At 36.4% G+C, this 25,236-nt stretch overlaps 1 protein-coding gene across 1 annotated transcript in view; it reads left to right on the forward strand.

Annotated features, from left to right (window-relative positions):
• The first annotated feature begins 1,477 nt into the window (after positions 1-1,477).
• Positions 1,478-25,236, forward strand: part of LOC135078020 (amyloid-beta-like protein) — a 166,344-nt gene continuing 142,585 nt past the window's right edge. The window contains exon 1 of the mRNA XM_063972567.1: positions 1,478-1,626. Within this exon, the coding sequence (XP_063828637.1) occupies positions 1,561-1,626 (66 nt within the window). The 5' untranslated portion in view covers positions 1,478-1,560. The remainder of the gene's footprint in view (positions 1,627-25,236) is intronic.

The raw sequence follows: 25,236 nt of genomic DNA on the forward strand, positions 1-25,236 counted from the left end.
CTTGCGCTACATACCTGCCTATTTATTAATAGTAAGTAGTTAGTGTATTTCTACATTTCTAGTAAATATCTTATGTAGGTACCAAGTAAACAAGATGTCAGCATAATGGTCCACCGATTGGACAGATGGGTGTAGTTTGGTCGGATGCTTCCCCAGGGGCTTATTGTGAGCCAGCCACATTTCCAACTATAATTTTGTTGCAATCTTCTTGTTTGTTACGTCAACTGCAATAATTTTCTACTCACTTTGTAATTTTGTATAAATATTTATCATTATTGTGACTCTACACAAAAAATGAATTAATTTAGTATTTTTAAAGAGGTAAGGTACTTTTGAAGATATTGAAGATTTTCTAACTGAACCTTTTTCTTTGCGGTCCAGTGTATTTTAAGCATGTGCACATAAAGTATACCTCTATTATCCAGTTTAGCCAGGATGAAACTAGAGTTTGCGTTAGTGTATCAACAAAAACTTGTCTATTAAGACTATATTGTAGAGTTATCAAAACTTTCAGTATTAGAGCCTTTTTTCTATCGCGTCAAAGATCAAATGCAAAAGACCCGAACTCATAAGCCAAACGTCGTTATGAGCGCATTCAGCGTGGCCATTACATGGGAAATGGATGGACTGGCCATAAATAATGGCCCGGTGCAAGGGGAGATAAGGCCCCGATGAGCCTAATGGCACGGGATGGCTGCGGCTCAAGCTAGGGAATGTTGCGAATTTTGAGACTTGAGACTCGATTATGTACCAAAATCGTGATGAAAAAATTTTTTTCAGGCATTAATACTGTGAAAAAATTATAAATATTGAGTAACCATTAATGAGCCTAAGCAAAATATAATTTGGGTAAGTAGTAGAGCATTTCATATTTAAAAACCAAAAGAAATCGAAAGTTATTCTAATTGTAGCGACACAATATTAATCAGTGTTCAAGAAAAAAGAGATTTGAAACATTTTAAGTAAAAAGTACATTAAAGTGGATTTAAACAGAGTTAGAAGATGGAGTGTTTAATAGTTTAAAGTTTTCCAATTATAGCTTTTTGTTTAAGATGAAGATACGTCTAAGGCAAGCGAATCATGCTTAAGCGTAAGGAAAGTTGATTAACGAAAAGAAATGATAAGTATTAAGTCTATACAAAATTTCGCACTCATTTTACTACGTTTTTGGCTAATTACAAGCGAACCGTTGAAGATTTGCATCATTTGGAAGGAAGCTTCTCAAATTCAAAATAATTAGGGTCGTATTATCAACGGTTCACGGTTGGTAAAAAATGATGCATCATCGGGAAATCCAGACAAAGCCAGACGAAGACGGCACTCCATACGTCCTTATTGTACGCTGCGTTATAACACCAGTGCGCATGCGGAGTTCCTTGCCGAGGGTCTCGCTCGCACCTACGGGGAACGGCGGCCGTCTCGCTCCCTCCCGGGAGGGTCGATCTATATCTCACTAGCTACGACTACGGTACGGCACCGTCCAGCTAGTACGCAGGTTTCTGGCGTTTGACACTAACGTCAGTTGCCACTCGGGTTTCGGGACGCACCGCGGCCGCAAAAATGTCGCGCGCCGTGCTTTTGATCAGTGTTTTTACCATATTTTTGGACGTCCTCCATGCTAGCCAGGTAAGTTATACTTTAGTTACCATTTCTCTATGTAATTTTAGATGTTCGGGCCGCGTTGTCACGCCGGGGCCACTAAGTCGAAAATCGATTGCGTTCGGTAATGTTTTCACAGCGAGTGTAAAATAGTGCTGGCTGAAAAGAGGCGATTTGATGAGGCGCGGATGCCATAGAAGTTTTTATAATGCTGTATTTATACTGCGACAATCACGGAAAGATTGCGTAACATATGCTCAATGAAAATAATGTAATAGAGCCTTGTTTAGATATTTGTTCTTAGGCTTTATAGCTAGGGTTTAACTTCGCCGGCTTCAATTTGTGAGGCAGGCGTGAAAGCTCCATTTATCTCTACATTAATTAAAGTTTAGAAGGAAAAATACATGACGCTCATAATAATCTCTACTAGATTACGGATTTTGAAGGAATTATATTTATACGATATAGATTAAACCATATTTTCTAGGTAAACTATGTTTGTTTTAACCGTAAGAGTATTTGTAATTTTAATATCGCACTTATTAACATTCCAAAATTATCAATGCAAATTACGCACTAAATACATTTTATTATACATGTGAGGCAATTATCAAGCCAATTATCAACTAAATAAAATGGTAAACATAAATTACGCGCATTTTGACCTCTACGTTAGTTAAAAAATAAAATCAAAGAGCAATTTAATGCGATAAAAAATAAATGTATCAACCAAAATTGAGAATATTAAGAGACGATACCTTACTACATTTAAAATATAGTTATTACAAATAATTGAATTCAAAATCATTTTTCTCTTTCCTGATCCGTATTTCCTATATTATAATATCTAAATCAGCTTAATTAAGTTTACGGCTCTGAAATAAAATTAATTAGATATTAAAATAGTAAGTTACTCAGTGTTAGTTGATTTAAAATCACTTCCTATTAGAAATAATTGGAAATAAGACTCCTAACGCTCACAGTTTATTGATTCCGAGAAGAAATGAACCCAGAATTAGTTATAAGTAATTATAACTAATTCTGGGTTCATTTCTTTATATTCAAATAGAATGATGAACTAATTAATGCCTTTTAAATTAGGTCCTTTACATTATTTAGTTATAAAAGCTTCAAAAGAATCACCCATCTCCACGAAAAAGAGACTCTACATTAAAATTCAAGTTCACTTACTTGATTTGATTTATTACGAGCTTTTTTACATCAATATTTCTTTGAAAACTTAATATTTATGCATAATACCTCTAGTAGACAAAATTATAAGCAGATTCAAGTTTGCAGCTTGATTAAATTTTCTACGAAACTAATAAGATTAATACCAGTTGATCTAATTTAAAAATGACGAATTTCTACAACTTACAAACTTTATTTTCTATAATGACATAATCGGGCATCGAATCGAAGCTTTAAAAGCTTCGCCAAAGAGCTTTTTCACCAGTCAGGGTTGTTTCCGTAAAATTAAATATCTAAACACTATTTTTCTTACCAAGAAAGTATCCACAATTCTCTAGTAACTCTAGAATGAGTCATTAAAATGGTTTTGACTAGAATTACGGGTATTGCTGACGGTAACAGGTCGATGAATTTGTTTTAGACTTACCTGGAACTTAGATCGATTCGATACAATGAGTTGTGGAAGTGGTGTTGCCGGTTGACTGCAAATTAGGTGCGGTGTGCAGTGGTGCACCTTAATAAACTATCGCCCGTATTCACAAACATTACTATGAGGTCTCACAGTGCGCGTGGACGCACGGGGTGACACACGGACCAATCACAGAGCTCTATTCAACGCTGTGCGTTCGATTTGCTACTTCACTTGAGCAAGCATCGCTTGTGAATACGGGCATATGCAACTATTCTCTACTACTATAATTTCTTTAAAAGAAAAGCCGCAGTTTTTTTATCTAACGTGAGTCAATTTATAAGGAAAGATAATTTTAAGTGAAAATACAACGCCACACTTGTAGCGGAGTTTTAGGCTGACACTGTACACGTTTATTGTCCACACGACAAGAAGAAGAAGAAGAAGTGAAAATAAATTAATATGTATGGTTCTTAACATTATTTGTCGTCAGTTGTTATATTAAACCAATAGGAAGAAAGAAAGAAACATTTATTACAATGGACATCACACAATAAAGACAGATAGGTAAATATATCGCGCATAGCCACTGTTATGTCTATATTTACCAGTATGTAATTTTAACGATGGCACATAGGCAATATTGAAGTTGTATTTAATACTTTCAAGCTAATACGAGTAATACTCGTAACTTCCAGTTCAATATAATGCACAAAATAAAAATGAAACAAAATTGAACCACGGCTCCCGAGTTCCGCACACAGTAGGCCGTCAGGTTTTATGTCGTCATAATAATTATTATACTCCTTGTGAGTCTTTTTAGTAAAGTAAAAGATAGTAATATTACCCGCTTCGTAAATTGGACAGTGCATACTGCTCTCATGAGTATGATGACATCATACATCCTAAGATGATGTGTTTAGTAGGATTTATCCTATAAATCTTTTTTACTAGCCGTTTTTTCGCCAGAAAAATAACTCTTTGACTTGTAGGGACACATGTAGTATGAAAGGTGTATGTCAGCGATTTTGAATGCTTGTGTGACGTGTGAATCAAAGAGTCGGCCAGCTTACTGCGCACTGACCGGCTCGGGCAAACGTGTTAGCCTTGGGAAATTTAAGTAAATAAAATTGCGTTTTTATTGGTCGGTATATTCGTATTTCATTGAAGGTCAGTGGCAGTAACTCCCAGGATAGCCTACCCTATGTATTTAGTAACAAACTATAATTTTGGGTAATAGATATTCGATTGGAAGTAATATTCAGCTGAACCTTATTATAACATTAATAAGAGTAGTTTTCATGTGTCCTGACCTATAATAAACCTGATCTTGCCTGACCAAAATGACTAGATATTTCGTATTTCTGAACAAAATAGCTACAATAAGAAGTTGACGAAGCCGAAGGGAAGCGCCGTGGGTAGACTAAGAATTAACACTTGTGTAGTCTCTATATTTAGCTATTTAGGCCCAAAGACGTGAGTGAACCTTAATAAGAAGGAACTATAGTACCTAAATTGTTGTAAGAACGCCCTATATCACGCAGTTAGTAGTTTAACTGGTTTAACGCCCGTATTCACAATGATTACTATGAGGTTTCACAGTGCGCGTGGACGCACATGAACCAATCACAGAGTTCTATTCAACGCTGTGTGTTCGATTTGCTGCTTCACTTAAGCAAGCATCGTTTGTGAATACGGGCGTCAGTGTTTTTAAATATTATCAAGTTTGTGTTTTCCAATGACCCCTGAAACAGACAATCGTAATTATATTTGAAGAAGCATTTCAATGAATATAATTTTAACTCGAACCAGACTTTACATAGCCCGAAGCATACTTATTTTAACGGCATGCCGACACGAACGTGGATGGCGCCTGACTGTAGTGTCAGTCTGTAACTGCAGTGTAGGTATTTATTTATTTGTTAGCCAGTCGTCTTTTTTGTATGGACGACTGCAATGGCGAATCAGTTTTCGTCCACTTTTTTACATTCTACAAGAATGATTCCTACACCTTACAAAACTGTGTGTATCTGCTGCAGCCAACCTTATGCCTTGAAGATGCAAAATGGAATGTAATACCGTTTTCTTTTCTGCGGAGCGTATTCCGTACGACACGTGTCTCGATCAAAGAACCTTTGAGCATGAGTGCATTATTATAAGCACCTCTTCATGGAAAAAAACAAATGAAAAACGTACAAGCTACGTCTCGTAAATGATTAAATTCTTGAACAAGTGAATAAACAATATGTCACAGACCGATTTTACTGATTTGGTCAATAAAGATGCTGCATTTGCGACAACTAGTCGGCTCTACCACGCTCTACTGTCATGTTCAATAGGGAGTGACAAGATTTTTCTCTCCAGCGAGTGCCGTAACTACTAGCGAGTGACAAACTAGTGTTCGGAAATACGGTAGCATGGATTTGGATAGATTTGCTGCCATCAACTGCACAGAGGGGCAATTAAAACTATAGTCATATCACCACCTAAAGCCCAAAGAAGCTCTGGTCATATAATCACTTCGACGCTTGAAGTTCCACCTGCCGCTAATCCTTCTTGACGACTTTATTATATTACAATGAAATGGAATGAAACAAATACAATAAGGATTGTCGAGTTGAAGCGAACCGCCACAGGCGAATTGCGAATTAGAATCAGCTGAGCTTGTAAAGATTACTCTGTTGTGGGCCAGCCGAGCGGACCAATCTGATTTAGACGGCCGGTCAAATTTAGGCAGGGTTGATGGAAAACGTTTATACCGTTTATGTTATTACAAAGATATTCATAGAAAACTTAAAAATGCGAATAAAATGTTACCACTAATAAAATGAAAGAGTGTTACAAATCTAAATATACATATAAAAGGAGAAACTGACTGACTTAGTGACATATCAACGCACAGCCTAAACGGCTAAACGTAGGCACTTGAAATTTGGAAGGAACGTAGCTTAGGTACCGTAGAGGTGCACTAAGAAAGGAATTCCCGAAATTCCCACGGGCACGGGAATTAGCGGGAAAATCCTTTTGTATGAAAAATCTAAACCGCTTAAGTTAGATGCTTGAAATTTGGCATGCAGGTACCTTAGTAAACTTAAAGCTTAGTGACAACAGAATATTGCAAAATTCCCACGGGAACGGGAGTTAGCGGGAAAAAACATTTGTATGAAAAAATCTAAACCGCGTAAGATAGATGAAGGGGGTAAAACCGGATCCACGCGTACGAAGTCGCGGGCGGCCGCTAGTAGTCCATAAAACACAATACAAATTATTATGTAGACATTCGTCCATTTATTTCTAAAAAAACTAGTTTATTTTTCTTTTATAAGGTCGTTTTTGTTTACGAAATATAAAGTTACGCCAAGGTTATTATCAAGTATTCAGTAACGTACACAGTTTACGGCGTTAATTAAATAATTAAAATTAGATACGACCGTCTGACGGTCACCGTCATGCCATCGTTCACATGCTGCAGTTTGACCGCATAAACCTACATTCAGAGTCCATTGCTCTTTCACCATTGATTTACAGATGTGGAAAACCATTAAAAAATTTATTTGTACGACGTGACACTGACGGCTGTCCTATACATGCAGACTTTAAATTTGATTGCCTAATTAAAAATCTTTTTTCATCAAATTAGGGTTTAGTAATTTGGTCACGGAGTAACTGACCATGGCGCTTGCAACAGTGCCGAAATATCGGAAACTCAAAATTAAGGTACATGGTACAGTGGCGGATTTACAGTTTTGCCGCCCGTAGGCTAGGGTGGGGTTGGATCTTTATTTAACTTTTATCTTCTGAAATCGAGTAAGCGTCATCTGAAATCTGCCGCCCCTAGGCCGCGGCCTATACGGCCTATTGACAGATCCAGGACTGACATGGTAGCAATCCCGTCAGTAGTAATAATTATGATAGTGACCAGTTTAAAATAATATAGGGTTTAGTAATTTAGAAGTAACTATAATTTTTAAGAGGTTGTCACACATTGTGTTTTATTCTGCTGTTGTAAGGGAAGGTTTTGCAATAAAAATGTGTAGTCTAATGTGCTGTAGATTGTAAATAGAGCTACTTAAATTCTTGAATAAAACAATAAAGAGTAGCTGCTCCTATAATAAATAGGTCGTATACCGTAGACACAAGGTAAGTATCAGATAACGCAGAACCATAAAAGTGGGAGTAGTTTGATGAGTCCTGGAATATTAATTTTATTTTCTCTTATGTGAAGCTCTCCCAAACGTAGCGTCGTATCATTTTTATTAACTTTTTGAGAAAATCTTACTTAAAATTCACTCGATGTCTTGAAAAAATTCTTTTTTTGGTTGTAATTTGTATGAATGATTTTGTATCCTTTTTTTATCATGTTCGGTTTTGTAAGCTTTAACGAGCCGCCAAAAACGTCTGCATGGCTCTATCAAGCCGACAAAGAGCTCTATGAAGCATGAAACCATGTTTTAGGTACATTAAAAATCAATTAAAAAGATATTTTAAAAGTATTAATATACCGTAATTAAAGTAAGTTTAGATATTTGGATTATAGACTTCATTTAAAAGGAAACATATCCTAGACACGATAGCTTAGACTTTTACAACATACGGGTCCTTTGTATCTAAATTGGAAGTAGTAGCTTGCAATAAGATTTTTCGCTATTTTCTCTAAGCAAGACTTGTGTGCTCGGCCAAGTTTACTACGTAGTAAAATATAGAGTACGCTCTATGTTTAAGTTTTGTTTAGTATGTTACATCTTAATTTCGTTTAATTTTCTAATCTACTTACTGCCTTATTATTTACTCATTTTATACATAACAAGGCAGGTATTTGACAACTGCTTACTTTTAAGATCGAATGCAGACCTTTTTTGGGGTTCTCGCTGTGTAATCTTAACTTTATAAGAAAAAAATTAAACGAACTTATATTAGTTGCGAAGCTTTTCCATGCTTCAACAACTTTGATCGTAAAACGTCTGAAATGTTAAATTTTAACCACCAAAGAGTGAGTAATCGTGTCTTTTGTTTTCATAGACTTACGTCGAGCGGATCGCATTAAATTTTTCAGTCTGTTAAGTGGGTTTTTACGAGTAAAATCCATTATTCCCGGAGAGAAAACCGCTGCACAAAGAAAGGTTCTTTGTGAAACAATCCAGATCTGATAAATGTTTGGTAGCCACTGTTTGTGCTGCCGCAAACCAGCGCAAACGGTGTATCGTAACTGCAATATTAAGTCTGCTTCGTAGAATATAAGAGGAAATTGCAGTTTTTAATTCTGGGGTGTTAAGCTGCAAGTATAAGGATTAAAATGAATTTTAGAGCGGGCTAACGCGGTTTTATTACGGCCATTCTCCTTTCTTTTAAGGGATTTGGTGGCTTAATAGGGTTGGATTTGTATTGTTTGGGGCTTGGAGTGGCCTTTGTGAGGTGCGAGGCGATAAGATGTTTTGTGCCGCAGATTAATGGCCATCACGCAGAGGCTGTTAATTTGCTTTTAGATAATCTTCTGGGTTATCGTGTGGGCCGTAATAACTTTGATATGATTTTATACACCATCAGAGGATTGTCACAGGGCTCAATGGGAATGATGCCTGGGATAGTTACGTACCAATTGAATGGTATCTGGTATCTATTCAACTACATGTGTGTATGGTGTCAAGTCGAATAAGGGAACTTAACTTGGAATTACTGCCGGTAATCCGAACGGCCACTCCAGCAGTGAAGTGTAAGGATTTTGTAAGTTTTACACAATAGTTTGAATGAAAAATTGGCACATCATTTATTTAGACAACTAACTATAAAAAATTTCAACTGAGCATTGTGGAAGAGATGTGGGTACTATTTCTGGAGTTACCTTATCTTTTATTGTAAAACATGTATAATTAACTACAGCATTTCAACATTGAAAATGCACCTGACACTAGTATCTCCGTTAGAAGGAAGTTGTAAATTAGTTTCCTCTTTATTAAAACACATTTTGTAGAGCCCGGAGTGGGAGCACGTGTCGTGTAAAGTTTTAATCTGCATACTGATTTTTGCGAAAAGTTAGGAATTGGAGCGCCGAGTACGTTTGTAGCTTCTTTTTGTTTTTTTTTTGTTCAAGAGCTGGCAACACAGAAAAGTGAGTAAACTATCTACACTCGACATCAAATAAATCGCACCTCCCGCGACAAGCACTTTCAAACGTATGCACTTCCCACCAATATTGGCACCATTTAAAAGCCTAGTTCTAAACTTCATTTCATTAAAGGAAAAGTTTTTACCTCAAAAATGTGTCTTTAGAAGGATCCGAGTCACTTCTTCAATAAATAGGTAGTTACGCTTCAGCCAACTTTTATGGCTATAAAACTGTTAAGTTGGGATTAATCGCTATCCATCTGTTAAAGAGGACACGTGAGATCATTATTTGGTTTCATAACCATAAAAATTGGTCTAATTGATCCCAGATGTTCGCGCCTTGCAGACGCGATGGAATTTTATAAATAAAACTCGGAAACTGCTTATTTCGTTGTATTCTTGAGACGTTACAATTTTGATGTTGTTCGATCGGAATCCAAAAGAGAAGTGATTTTATACAATGGTTCTCAAATAAAGTATTGACTGACAAAAGTTATGTGACATTTACATTAGAAGTATGTTTTGCTATTAGAATATGACGAGGCGCGAGTAGGGCCGCAACATACTCCCCCCGGTTGAAGGCTCCAGCTCTTCAACTCTCGAAGTCTTCATCGCTGAGCAGCGGGCAGAGCCGCACTAAGGGCTGTCGGTAGCTGCCGGAGGTGGTCTTCACGTCAGCAACACGGACAATACCATCAGGGCAGGGATGCAATTTGGTTACTCGCCCAGCACGTCAACAGAGAGGTGGGAGAGATTTCTCGTGAAGTAGAATCTCGTGTAGAGTCTCCTTTCTTTATCTTGCTCTTGCTTTGTCTCCATTTTGTTCTGATTTGCAATTTGGTTAAAATTTCGAACTTCTTCTCCAAAAATGTTGTAGTTTCTCCAACAGAGCGTAGCGCTGGAGTCGTTTTTCATCATCAGCCTCCAGAGATGGTGACGGCAGCGCATTCAGTGGTCTTCCTGGTTAAGAAGTGCCCTGGGGAAAGGAAAAGGGAATTGTCAGGGGATGAAGTTGAAGGACACAAGGGAAGGCCATTTAGTATAGCTTCCACTTGTGCAAAGTGTTGATTGAAATTTTCTAAAAAGTTAAATGAGACGTGTCTATTACACGTCTTAAATGATATTTGGCCGATTTGACACCAGCCTCCCAGATGCCACCAAAGTGAGGGGCGTGAGATGTATGTAGGTAAATAAAAATTTGGTGCTTTCCTGAGCAGCAAAATCAGAAAAAAAAAAGAGAATTTAAATTAAATAATAATAAAATGTAAATAATAAGTAGTTTTTATAATTTGAGTAGGAATGCTTCCGCTGGCTGACCTCAGCGGCATAGAAAAATACTGTCAGTGGGGAATAAGATCTATGTAAGTTAAATCAATTATAGCTGCTAAATGAATACACTTGTATCTAAAATAAATATGAATAAACAAAAGTAACATTTAGACAAGCAAGCATCGCGTCCCCTACGATTTGCAGCACTCACTTTAGATATGAATGTTGTACCTTGCACGCGTCGGCACCGAACGCACTGGCGCACAGTGCTCCGGGAGACAAGTCTGCCTTTTGTTGGCCAGATCGTTATCTCACTGCCACTAGGAGAATGTGCGAGCTAGCATGCACAATATTACGAATGCTCTCAAATGTAAAATTAGATAGATAATGTGATTAATTTATTTAATTTAATTGAATTTTGATAAAGAACATGATAAATTAATAATTGAATTATTTTTATAGATTATACATTGATTGCACTGTAGTTGATTACTTATACTTAAATTAATAGAACCGAAAAATTAACCAGCCAAACTTAGAGTTTTGAAGTTTCGGTTTATTTTTTCCTAATGATTTTTGTTGACATATTAGAACATCCCAAAATAGATCTGCGCCTATTAAAAGATCGATAGGGCCTGGCTGATTAAAATCAGGGTCTGCCAATTTAATATTTTTAGGTAATTTTAATTGATTTAAATTAATTGGAGACTTTGGAAGAACTCCTGTGAGCTCGTCAAGAACAAAGCAATTTAGATTTGTTTGGTAATTGTGACGAGTGGATTTTAGTTGAACAACACAGCTTTCATTGACTGAGCTTGAGTTGTTTCCAATTCCAATGACATTGATGGAAGTTGGATTAGAATTTAATGATAGTTTTTGTTGCAATGATTTTGTAATGAAAGACGACTGACTGCCTGAATCCAATAAGGCTCGAACTAAAGTTGCCTTTTTAGTTACTGGATTCACGACTTCTATTAGGGCAGTAGTCAGAATGACATGTGTATTTTTTTCTTTAGAGAAGTTGACAATGGATTCCGATGGTTGTATTTGAGCATTGTTGGCTTTAGTGGCATCAACTGAATGCAGTAGTGTATTATGTCGCTCGTTACACTGCCTACATGGACCCATACGACACTCGCGGGCCGGGTGTCCTTGACGTAAACAGTTTGAACATAATTTATATTTGGAAACGTCTGTTAACCTATCCTGTATTGATTTTGACTTAAAAATTGAACAATCGTATATTTTATGATTTTTGTTGCAAATAATACAGACGTGTGAATTATTATTATTGGAATTTAAAGTTGCATTATGTGAATTTGTTTGAAAAGTTGATTTATTGCTATTAAAATTTGAATTTTGATTTGATTTTACGTAATTATTAGTGTTATTAGAATTATTATTACATTGATTACGACTAGTAGATTCTAATATGTGTGCCCGGTCAATTAAAAACTGCTTAAATTGTTCTAAGGTGGGAACATCTCCTAAATTGCTACGTTGTTCTTCCCACTTTATGAGAGTATGGTTATGAAGTTTAGAGCAAATGAAAAATATAATTAATGTGTCCCAGTGCTCTGTGGGCTGACCTAGATTGGCTAGGGCACGCAAGTTTTTGGTGACATGATCTACTACAAATCGTAGGGAACTTTCAGTTTCGCGTGTCGACTGTTGTAAATTATACAATGATTTAAGATGATGATTAATGAGTAGTCTTTTGTCATTATAACGCTGGTAAATTAATTGCCAAGCATCATTATAATTGGCAGAAGACACCTCAATATTTGAAATAACACGAGCTGCATCTCCCTCTAAATAGGAAATCAAATAGTGAAACTTTTGAATAGATGACAAGCGTTCATTGTTATGAATTAAATTAGTGAAAGTGTCGCGGAACTCTAACCAGCGGAAATATGATCCGTCAAATTTGGCTATTTGGATTTGAGGTAGGCGAACACTAGAATCTGCGTCAAAAGATTGAGCCTCTAAAAATAAAGATTCGCGGCGTTTTTTGTCTTGACTTATTAACTTCGATTCATTTTGTTCATCTAAGAAACTCTTTGCCATAGCTATGCACAAAATGAAGTCTTGCTCAATGCGTTCACGCTCGTCCATCTCAAAATCCAAATTTTCAGAATTTATTAATTCGATCTGAGTTTGCAGCTCGTCATATTTGGCCAACTGACCCTCGAACTTGCTGAGTTTAAGTGACAATTCAGCAATCTCGATGGTCGTCAGCGAGGGCTGCTTTGTAATTTTATTTAAGTAGTTTTTAAATCTAGTAATTTGCCCTTTGATTGAACTACGTTTTACTAATAAATCCTTTGACATCGAATGCCTCGATGCCAAATGCGATGATAAAGTGGCTGGATCAGTCATTATTTTGTATTAAAATGTCAAATTACTAATAAAATACTATTTTGAAATGTAATTGTACTATTGGAATGCGTTTAATTAATAAATTATGAAAGTTTAATGAATTTACACGGTAAAAAAAATGCGAGGTAGTTCAAATCAAAATTACAAAGCCGAGCCTCAGTTAGAAAGACACAAATTTATAATAAAAAGAATACGTATCTCACGCCCTCAGCCCCGACGGCAGCTAGGAAGCCGGTGTTGACGCGTTGAATCAGCTGATGTCCCGTTAGCCGGCTCGTTGAGGTCGGCCGCTGGCACAACTGAAATATTCGGCAAAAAAATACTAAAAACCGGGAAACTACTGGCGCGATACGTTATTACAATTAGGATTTGGCTTTAATTACTTGAAAATAAGAGAAATTGCAATGATTTGATGATATTTTGAATGATAAATAAAAATTATGGGGTAGACACAATTTGCACAAGTGAAAGTTTTTACTAAATTGGATAGGATTTCGGAAATAAAAAAGGTTTAGGAGTGGTTTAATAGTGGTGGGATGATGTAAGGAAGGAATAATCAGGGCACTTATCTGAAATCCAGGCTGCGAGGTGAAGCTTTTGCTGCGTCACTGCTCGGCTGACTCCAGGTGTCCTTGGATTAATCTTCCAGATTGTCCGAATTTGCAGTCCTGTCACGGTCGCCAATGTTCGCGCCTTGCAGACGCGATGGAATTTTATAAATAAAACTCGGAAACTGCTTAGGGGGCGTCCATAAATTACGTGAGGCTTTTAGGGGGGGGAGGGGGTCAACAAAAAACTCACTAAATCTCACGTGGGGGAGAGGGGGGGTCTCGGGAAATATCACGTATTTATTTCCACAAGAAATAGAGAAATAGAGTTTGCCAGAAAACTGGGTTAAATCTTAAGTAAAAAAATTGGCCAAGTGCGTGTCGTCGTGCCACGCGCAGTGTAGGTCCGTAGTTGTCCGTCGTTATCACAATATATAATAATATTTCCTTGAAAGTTCATAAAAAGCACTATAATCTTGAATTTTTCCAGATTTATCAAGCTAGCAGTTTAGTTTTTAGCGGGGGGGACGCCCTACTCGGACAAAAATTGGCACTTTAAACTTTAACATTTTGCAAACGGATCCCTAAATCGAAAAATGGTCTTAGAAACCCCTAAGCCATTTTAAAAGACCTATCTAACGATACCCCACACGATGGGGTAGAAGACGAAAAAAAAATAATCCCCACTTTACATGTAGGGGAGCTACACTAAAAAAAATTTTTTCAAAATTTTATTCTACCGTTTTGTTGGCGTGATTAATATACATACCTCTACAAAATTACAGCTCCCTAGTGCCAATAGTTTCCAAGCAAAACCTCGGACAGACAGACAGCCAGACATATCGAAACTATAAGGGTTCCTTGTCAGGACTAAAAAATGATATTTGTATGATGATAATGTCATTTTATTCTATACAGTCTAAACAAATAAAACTAAAAATGCTTCCGTCTGCATGTGTGAATACTAAAATGCAGAATAAATGACGAAATTAAGAAAATTATAAAACAAGTTCTTTTTTTATCAAAATCGATTTTGCTAGATTATTAGTGATTTTGTAGAAAGGAACAATTAGACTAGGTACTTCTGTAAAAAAAACAATGTGACCCTAGTACTAACCGCTGTCACTACACGTGTTTTTCTGGATCTATTCGTAATCAGTGGGCTTAGTGCGACTTTACATCAATCGTCATCCGCTAGCGACTGCGTAAAAAATGACATACATTAAATGTATGATGATTGTACAGCGTCCAGCAAATACTTTCAAGAACTAAAATCTTCAACTTTATAGATCTTTTTGATGCACTCGTTAGCGACAACGTTAAAGCACACAAAAAAAATGTTTCTCGGTTATTATTACTCCATAACTATTAAATTTCGGATTTTTTAAATATCACGTGAGATTTGGGGGTGGGGGAGGGGGTCAGGCAAAATCTCACCAAATCTCACCAAGGGGGGCGGGGGGGTTGAAAAATAGCCAAAATTGTCTCACGTAATTTATGGACGCCCCCTTATTTCGTTGTACTCGTATTCTTGAGACGTTACAATTTTGATGTTGTTCGATCGGAATCCAAAAGAGAAGTGATTTTATACAATGGTTCTCAAATAAAGTATTGACTGACAAAAGTTATGTGACATTTACATTAGAAGTATGTTTTGCTATTAGAATATGACGAGGCGCGAGTAGGGCCGCAACACCAGAGGTGAGCCCAAAGTGAGGTCTTTTTTCAAGTCACATTTATGGTATATGTTAATAATTTATTAAGAAATTAAATGTGTTTTTCTTTAAGGATATTTATTGGGCTTTCAAATAACACCAATATTGTTGGGGCACCATGATTGTGTCAGAAGAAAATCTTTAAAGTTCGCGTCGCGGAAGGGGCAATTTATTAGATGTTGAGTGTATTTTGATGTAGGTTCACTGCAGTAATGGAATTTAAAGTAATAGAGTTGAGACTGTCTGTCCCATAATTGATTAAAATGAAAGCCTGTTTGAACTAATACGTAGGCGTCAACGCGTACTTAATTTTAAAAGGTCACAGCCTGAAGATTAAAATTATTCACCAATATCCTGAATGTAGAAATGAAAGTGCCCAATAACTTTATAATGGCGGACGCCATAATTGACGTCTAATATTGGGACTTTGTCCTCAATATCCAGGTCAAATTGAACCTAACCTAAAACCTACGTGGCCCAATTCCGGGATAATTTGACAATGTTCCTGCCCCGGCCCGGGAATGTTCAATAATATCGTAGTTAAATTTTACGCTCGGCTCTACTTTCTATGGCTTTATCCGGTACGTGATTAAGCTAAAGTCTGCACGTACCTACTGACGATAGAGGTTAAACAGTTGTGTGATCACGAAATTTGTTGAAACAAACAGTTCAAGTAAATTTTAATTTTGTATTCATCTTTCTTCGCTAATTTAGTAACTGATACTTTGTAATTTAATAATTCCACTATGGAACTTTCTATGAAACGGCATAGATGAGTATTTGATTGACAAGAGAGCTTACCTGTCTTGATTTGTACCTACTTATCTCAAGTTAAACTTTACTGAATTACAGTTACCTGTAAGACAGCGAAAGATGACTGAGTTTTTTTACTTGCGTCCACTTATTGTCATCGCTAGCTGATTAATATGTTTTCATATAAAAAAACATTTATTTAAATTACGGATTGGCGTATTTTACTTTCATTTCATTTTCCAATAATGACGTCAATTTAATTTCATTTGCTAATAATGCTTTTTTCAGCATCATCAATCAGCAACATGACTAAACTTAGTTCCACTCTTTGACGTTTATGTTAAAAAACTCAACCCTTAGTATATTTTCCAACTAAAGCTCATAGATCTCTATCGTACATCTATGTTAAACTACCCTCTCTATAAACACAGGCAAAGTTCTCTATGGGTGCAGTGGAGTGTAGACGCGACATAATAGAGCATCCCTACTGACCAGCGGACTGCACTAACTGGGCACAACTTGCAGCTACGAGTAGCTGAGCAAACAAACCAGTGAACATTACAGGCTACAGCAGTTGGCAATCAGTTATCTTGTAATTGAATCGGTCGATGCAAACTTAATGTGTTCTTGAACGACTTTCTAGTTCGATGGAGTCCTACGCCCGTATTCACAAATGACGCTTGCTTAAATGAAGCAGCACAGCGTTGAATAGAGCTCTGTAATTGGTTCGTGTGTCACCCTGTGCGTCCATGCGCACTGTGAGACCTCATAGTAATGTTTGTTAATACGGGCGCTAGTTGATACTATTTAAAACTTATTTACAATTTAAAACAGATAGATACCTGTTTTAAATTGTAAATAGTGCTAAAATATTGTTACGAGTTAAAGTTAATGCTGCAAATGTCTGTTAGATACGTTAACTTTATCTGATCGTTCAACAAAGCCCATAAGTTAGTTGATAAACAATTCAATACGAAAATGACAAAGAATAAATACTACTCTTTAAAGACTAAGGATCACAACCATATTTCTAAGGGTCTTCTCCCATTGCAGCTTGAAGACAAGTATCTTCTTAACTAAAATCGGCTGATATCATTTATTTGGGCTTTTACCTAAAAAACGCACTAACGTATGATTTTTTTTTATTTGAGTTATCCATGAATCATCAATCACAATTTAAGGGATTCAGTCTGCAAGGTCTACAATTTAACTTACTACTACTATAAGTTCTGTATCGTTAGCCCTATAGACACAGAGATTGTAATCACAATCGCGTACTTAGCATTCGATTACACAAGTAACTGTGCGACCCGGCGAACTCTCAGATTTATAGAGCCTTTATTACGCCCGACCCGGCTGATCCTTCCAAAGGCCCTAACTTTCCATTATATGGTGCTAGGCCGGTTTGAGTTATGTAGCTCCTGTTCCATGGCGGACTTGATTGTGTTACGGTGCTTTGTGGCCATTTTGCGTGGTACATTGTTACTTAGAACTTCTAGAGAGATTTACCGGAGGTGGAAATACGGAGTTGTTCTAAGTTATAGAATTGAAGAACAACTGATTTAGGTTGCAAGGAAAATACCTTATTTGTAAAATGTTGATTGTTGCAAATAAGAAACTCTTTCTAGGTACGTAGTCTGTCTGAAAAACATAATTTTCTTTTGCCAAAAACCTATTCAAGTTATTCTAGACGAAAAATAAGCACTGTTCCTTTAAGAATATTAATATTCAGTGTAATACACCGGCGAACGTCCTACTTTACATTACACCACGTATAAATTAGTAAGTAACTTCGTGAAGGTTTCCCAAACGAACTTTACCTTATAAATTGTGATGAACTTGTACGGTTTCTAAAGCCCAACTTCTGTATGGGGGCTGTAATAAATTCAAGCAAGGCATTTTGTTGAAATTAGGCTTTATAAGTATTGACTTACTTAGTGGGTGGTTGAACAGAATGAGGTGGTGTTTTGCTGCTTCATTAATTTTATAAGGTTCTGTTTAGTTTAGCAATCAATCGCGTTAATTGATGGTTGAGCTAAGCAGAGCTCTTACAAAACTTCAAGCTATTATTGGACCATATTTGGTCAGATACTTAGATATTGTTAAAACGATTATTGCAAAGCTTAGCTCAATGCTAAGGTTAATGCTAGGTTGGCGTTAATAACATAGCTTACGATTGTGTTTGATAGCTTACAAACTACATAGTAGGCAAGCGTATAAGTGTACTAGTAGTAGTACATAGAAATAACTGAACATTTCTGACTCTTACTAACATTGCTACTTATCGAGCTATATTCGTTAATGATCAACCCTAATTACGCGTCAGTTCTGCCCTAAATACGGCTTAACGACTGGAGGTATCATATCGAATAACAGGAAGCTACTGCTTATCGTGCCTTTCGAACCATGGAGAGTGCTTGGGATCAAATAATTACTCGTAACTTTTCCTATAGGTAGGTTAGACCACGCCCATGGCTTCTTGGTACCTACTAATTCAGATAATTTTCCCAGGGGTTGGTAGGATAAAACAACTAATCTACTTTGTTGGGAAAAAATATAAACGAAATATTATGATTTTCTGTTTATGTGGGAATTTATACCTTTTGAAACGGTATTTTATTTAATCAATCAATAGGTACTACCAATTTTGGTAAAATGAGAAATATTGATGTAGCTCAGAGATAAAAAAAATATTCTCAGGAAGATAAAAACTAGACGTAATCTTTCAACTGTGTTATTAAATAAGTCATTTACCTAATCATTGCTGTTTGCTATGAGTAAATATCTGTCTGCCTTTAAGATGAAAGACAAAACCTGTGTGGAATTGAATCCAGTCTTCAAAATGGCGACGTCGCCACTGCGCTTAAGCCTTTGCAGAAATGTGGCTACTAAACCAGCGAAATATCAAATAATCTTTTCATGTTTCTCAACAGAAGTGCTAAAATAAAATGTAAAGTTATTTAGTAGGATATTGATCTGAATTTTCGGAAAAATCATAAATAAGAACTTTCGGCATAAGTATTCTTGGCTTACCATTTCAGCTACCTTGTCTCGTCAAGGTATTAAAATATACGAGTAAATAACTTAGCGCGTCTGTAATCTCTGAAAATGAATGTAAGTCTTTGACAGTTACATGACAATATTCAAAGTCCTAAGTAATTTTTCATCTTAATTCTGTAAGCGCGCTTGTTTTATAGCCCAAGCGCTTTCTCAAAGCTCGCTCAGTGTGTCGCAGCTTTTGTCCTACAAGAATGGAGCTTCTTGGGACACGTGCACACACTCCACCAACTATTTTTAATCTACCCCTTTCTTTCGCGGGCTTTGCTGCAGAAAGCTCAGGTCATGGACGCGGTTTATAAAAGATAGAATATGCAAGGAAGGTGAATAATGAAGGTTAGGTAGGTGAAGTATAAAGGTATTTCATTACCTAAAGATCTCACGTCCTTTAACTTTAACACCTCTACCTCTTAACTCCTTCAGGTGGTTTAGAATTTTAATGTTTGTTATTTGATTTAGAATAACATCGAAAGAAAGAAAGAAAGAAAATCATTTATTTTGGTTCCAACTTAACATCAACAACACAGATTAAAAGTAAGAATGTACAAGTAGTTTGAAACCAAAATTGGCCACCGCTCAGCATGGGTCATGCTCTGTGGTAATAAAACCCAGAACATGACGCTGTTATTGAATTTTTCATTTTGAAGTATGTATTCACATATTAAACGAATACTTAAGCATTTAGATTGATTGAAAATAGAAGTTACTTTCATAACCGAAAACAACATCAGATGCGAAAAACATCTTTAATTGACCTGACTGACCTGATTTGCTTTGACTGACTGACGCAAGACGGTATCAACAGTCAATTAAAGATGTTTTTCGCATCTATGTATACCGATGTACACAATTCTCGTCTTATCAAAGAGTATGTATCATCTCGAAAGAAATTAACTACATAATTATATTTTTACTTATTTTCATAAACAACAAGTATCGTAAGTGAACAAGAGGTCAAACTAGTCTGACCACAGCTTTAAACCTAATTATAAAGTAGATTATCTGGATTGCGGACTAAAATACAGTGGCCATTGTGGTTGTCGATCAACCAGTTCGTCCTTGCTGGAAATTGTAAAGTAAGGACTATTTTTATTTTGCAAAAACACTGACCACATTTCTTTACCAGTCAGTGCAGGGTTTAGTAGACCAGCAGTGTGTGTATAGGGTTGACACAATGTATTGATATTATTTTATTGAACCAAAACTTTTAGTGTACCTACTTACCATCTGGGGTCTGTCCACGTTTTGTTAATAATTAGTGTTGAATGGCTAAAACATAGGTTGGAATTTAATTACAGTAAATTATATAAGTACATTACCTGCGTTATAATGTTCTTTCATTTATCATTATGATGACTACTAGAAACGGATAATTCTAGTGAACTTTCTGCCTAAAACTGAGAATACATTTAGCTACGCTTTTGTGTACATGCAGTGCACTTCACTTCAGTAAGGGATTTCGAAACTGTCAGAAATGATACAGTGTTGAGTAAGTTTTTAACGGTTGTTTAGTTGCACAAGGAAGTATTTTTATGTAGAACAAGACAGGCATTTGACCCGAACTCATTGATATTAAATGAGATGCAAGAGTTTAGGGTACAAACCTGCCCAATATATACATTCGCTCTCACATTGAAGTGATTTTATTTTGATTTGAATTTAAACTACCAAGAATGTATTTTATCTAGGCACTCTCGTGCGACGTAGTTGGCAGTTTTAATGTACTTATTGTCGACAACCCTGAGGCTTTAGGCACTGTCGCGCAGTCCGCGGCTCCCACGAGGATCCCGAGCGTTCGCCACCTGCTTTGTGTCTTAATCGTTTTGTCGTAACGGTGCACCAGTACCTTTATGTGGCACAGCGATAATCAGTACCAATTTATTATTATAATATACTCATTATTATGATCGTTTTGCGAGAATTATGAGATTGTATAGGTACGTATCATAGAGATATAGAGAGATGCCAACTAATGCGCTGAGTTCGAAACTCAGTGTCGGATTAGAAATTCACACACACAAAATAATCAAGATAATATGTGCTCACTCACAGCGGTATTAGTATCTACTCAACGTTCGAATAATATAATCTTTAGTAGGTACTACGTAAGCAATGTGAACTGTTTACATAATTTATTTATTTATTTACACTTTTGCACATACAACTGTACAGTGGCGGACTGTACATTATGTCGTCGCTGCTGACATCAATGCTTTCACGAGCAATTTGTTCTGTTTTTGGGCATTTTGCTGCGACACCAGCCCTGCCTCCTTGTCACATCTTCCTTTAGTTTCTGTGATCTGTGGTACGTATATTGTTACTTAAACTTTTTTATAAACTGCAAAGGGACACTCTCACACACTAAACTTTTATATAATGGTCCTATAAAAAGCTATCTGCAACAATAGGTTTGCTCTCAATTGTCTCAGTTAGTTTATAATCGGAACAATATTATTAAAGCGGCTTTGCAATTAATTCACGATTGATGTAGTTAATCCCCTAAATCTCATTAAACAGTTGGTTTGCAATATTGTTGCAGAACGGATTAATCTATAATCCCATACATATAAAAGTTATGGGTAGTAGGTATACTACAATTATGTATTATGTAGTAAGTAGGTAGGTACCTAACTACTACGATTTTCTTTCGAAGGGACGACCAAATTATTTAAGTAAAGCTTGAAGAATCCATAGTTTTATCAGATTTTATTTTATCTCAGTCGGATAAACCCAGCGGCACGTGTAAAAATGGGAGTTTATTTTTCCAAGTCGCAAAAGGTAAAAAGTAAACCGGACAAGCTGTAATGTTTTGTTTGACTCTCTGGAAATACATTTACACGGGGAAACCTCAATTGCAAAAATAATAGAAACGAAAACTCACACATTACGCTTTAGGCAAGTTAAACACGATTATAAAACAAATGTTTTGGTTAAACGCGTAAATAAATTCACCTGAATGACTAAATAACGATGCCCAAACGCGAACTAGCGAAACAATGTGTGAATTTCCCGCATAAAATGCTTGAAGCTCTATAATAGCTGTATTATAGGTCTGCAGAGTCTGCGTTAGAGGCACAAAATGCCCAATGGACCGTCAAATAGGCCCTTCTGCCCCAGTTGCCATGGCAACGGGCCTAGGCACTGATACGTCCCTCGGCTAAACTAATCTTGTACGTTTTATTTCAAGGCGGAGTCCGTGAAAAATGAATTTCGAGGTTTTTACCTCTTCAAGGAGAGCAAATTGGGGCTGAATATTTTAGGGCTTACTTAATCTATGTAGCGCTAAACGTGTTTATTCTTCACGGTACATATTTTTACAAGAAATACGAAATAGTATAACGCTACTCGTAGCTTTTCTTTTCTAGTAAAAATACACCGAATTTATAGCTTCTATGTGGCCAAATAATATTCCCTTATCATTTATTCATTAAAAACTAAATAACCTCCATGAATAAACAATATTTTGTTAATGGTAACGAACCGTTAAATGAATAATAAAAAAACTAAATTGAACATCACATCGTGAATAATAAAACAGTAAAGGTCCACTTACAGGCTCAGAGAGTATTTATTTCAGCTACAATACAGCTTCTTCTAATCAGTTTACCTTCTAATGGAGTAGCAAAAAGGTTTTAGATCTCCAATGATGCCATTTAGATTCAATACAAAGTCACAGACGTAATATCTTGTATAATGTGTTATTGTTTTCGACGGGGATTAATTTACTTGCAAAGATTTGGTACTCATAGTGTATCAGTAGGTACTGAACCCTAAACATAGCTGATTAAAAGAAATTGATAAGACTGATTAAAAGAAACCAAATTAATGCTTTTTACTCGTATGTTGGTAATAGAGTAAAAATTATACATTTAATAAGGCACTATTGTTTTAACTATTAAGAGCTATCTAATTATTGTACTTATTTAAATTTCAATGACATATAATGTTGTTATAACATGAAACGTTCACTATTTACAGATATTTTTAGGGCTCAGAAAGTGCTAATTTAATTAGCCAAGATAACTATTAATAGAAAGCCTTTTAATAAAAACAGGCGAGGTCACAGTGTCTTTGTGATGTGCCCGTCATCTAACCGTTTTGTCTAGACAGCTCCTAATTAAAATTTATGTTCAAACAAACTTTTGTATTTGCGAAGTATCAGATATGAAACTTGTGATCGTTTCGGCAAGAGAAATTTTATGAAAATGTTTAAAAATATTTTTGCTGAAATCATTTTATCGATATCTTTTCGCATGAGTGCACATCCTTATTCGATACAGGACGACGTTCAGACACAAACACGTCGTCAACAGAGGCGCAGCGGAGCGTGCCACGACCACAATGCTTCGTTTCCTGTCCTCGATCCGTTTCAGTCAATACTGCGCCTCTAATATACTTACACTATTAGATAGTGTCGCATTGCAGTCGATATCGATGTGCCGATTTTTATGGGAACGCAATTAATGGGATAGCAGTGTGATGCTCAAAATACGCAGTAGGTTTTACTGTAGTTGTAGCGTAGTACTTTTAGTTTGAGTTATTGAAATAAGTTTTCTTTATAACCTAGATTTCAAAAGGAGATTATAGAGTCCAACGACACTTAATCATGCCTTAATACAAATGTAAGGTATTGCCCCACCGAATATTGAAATATTTTTTCACATGTCGCGCTAACCTTTTACAGTGATGTCATTTGCATGATGTTAGCTATCACGTAAAGGTAAAGCGTGAAAATGTTAGCCAAATCATTGATGTCGATAAAAGCGTTTGCCTATCACTAGTCGAGCTACCAAGGTTGGTAATCCGGCCAGATCCCGACCTCTATTCAGGGCCTTGTTTCACATGATCGCCCAGTCAGCAGACCCAGTGTCTGGGCAATGCGATTGCCTTTGAATCGATTGATGTTTCTTTTTGGGTATCCGAATATACGAGTATGTATACGCTTTGGAGGGATGAGGGATTGTGTTGACGACGTTAGGTATTGTTCCAATATTGGGAAGTAATAATGAGGGATTTTCGTGACAGGATTTCATTTGGCTGTAATTTCAATCGTGTAAATGTTCTGGCGTGGTGTTTGGGTATTGTGTATCTTTGGAAGATGGGTGATTTATTTTTGTGTTTAATAATAGGTCATTAATTTAATATATTTAACGTTTATCAATAATTGTACCAAAGTACCTACTTACTGATAACTTTTACTAATAAACCATGTCACAAAAAAGTAAATTATTTTTAATTGTCTTTGTTAAAAGTGAGAAGCGTAGAAAGACTTCAAACCTTAATAATAACTACAATATTGATAACGGATATCAAAAAGGTTCTGATATATTGTATCGATAAAGGATAATAATATACGAGTAAGAGATATAAAACCCCCGAAGATTGGTATTATGAAAGACAGATGATTTTATCCAACTAATAGCTACTAAAGTGGGTTCGCAGCTTTGATAAACACATAGGTAATTATTCGTACATCATTCGCTTTGTATACCCTGTAGTAATAGCACTAGAAATTAAATTAGTGCTCAATGCTCATGAACCGGAGCAAGTGATCATTACTGTCCACTCGAGCATCCGATTGTTCGAATTATCCGCATGAACACGACTCGATTTGTTTGCCGATTGTTATCGATTCCCGTATCGGATGCAATCAGCGATATGATCGCGCTGAACATTCGAAAATGCAGACTATAAAATTCAGGAGCTGTGTTCCTAATTCGGGTTAAATCAACTATGACCCAATTTGTTATCGTGATAAGTTCATTATTAGTGGATAATTTAAGGCTCGTTTATAGACAACGTTTAGAGAGGGATATAAATTGAAGCATAGATTGGACGTTTAATTGGTTGAATTTCAACATTTTGATCCATGTTTCTTTACGAGATCGAATCTGAAATTAGGAGATCCGTAAACAAACTAAAGTCGCTGACTTAGCCCGATGGATTAGCAAGCTGAAGTGGCAATGGGCAGAGCACATAGTACGCAAAACTGACAGCCTATGGCGCAGCGTGGGACGTCCACCCACAAGGTGAACCGACGACATCAAAAAGGTAGCAGGAAGGCGCTGGACGCAGGCCGCTAGCGCTACCAACCGGTCAAAATGGAAATCATTGGGTATGTGTTCAGCAGTAGGTACGTCCCATAGCTGAAATGATGATGATGATGATGATGACCTATGTTTGAATTGTTTCACTAGCCATAACATTGTCATAT

Source organism: Ostrinia nubilalis, chromosome 14 (genome assembly GCF_963855985.1).
Source record: "Ostrinia nubilalis chromosome 14, ilOstNubi1.1, whole genome shotgun sequence".
NCBI classification, from domain to species: domain Eukaryota; kingdom Metazoa; phylum Arthropoda; class Insecta; order Lepidoptera; family Crambidae; genus Ostrinia; species Ostrinia nubilalis.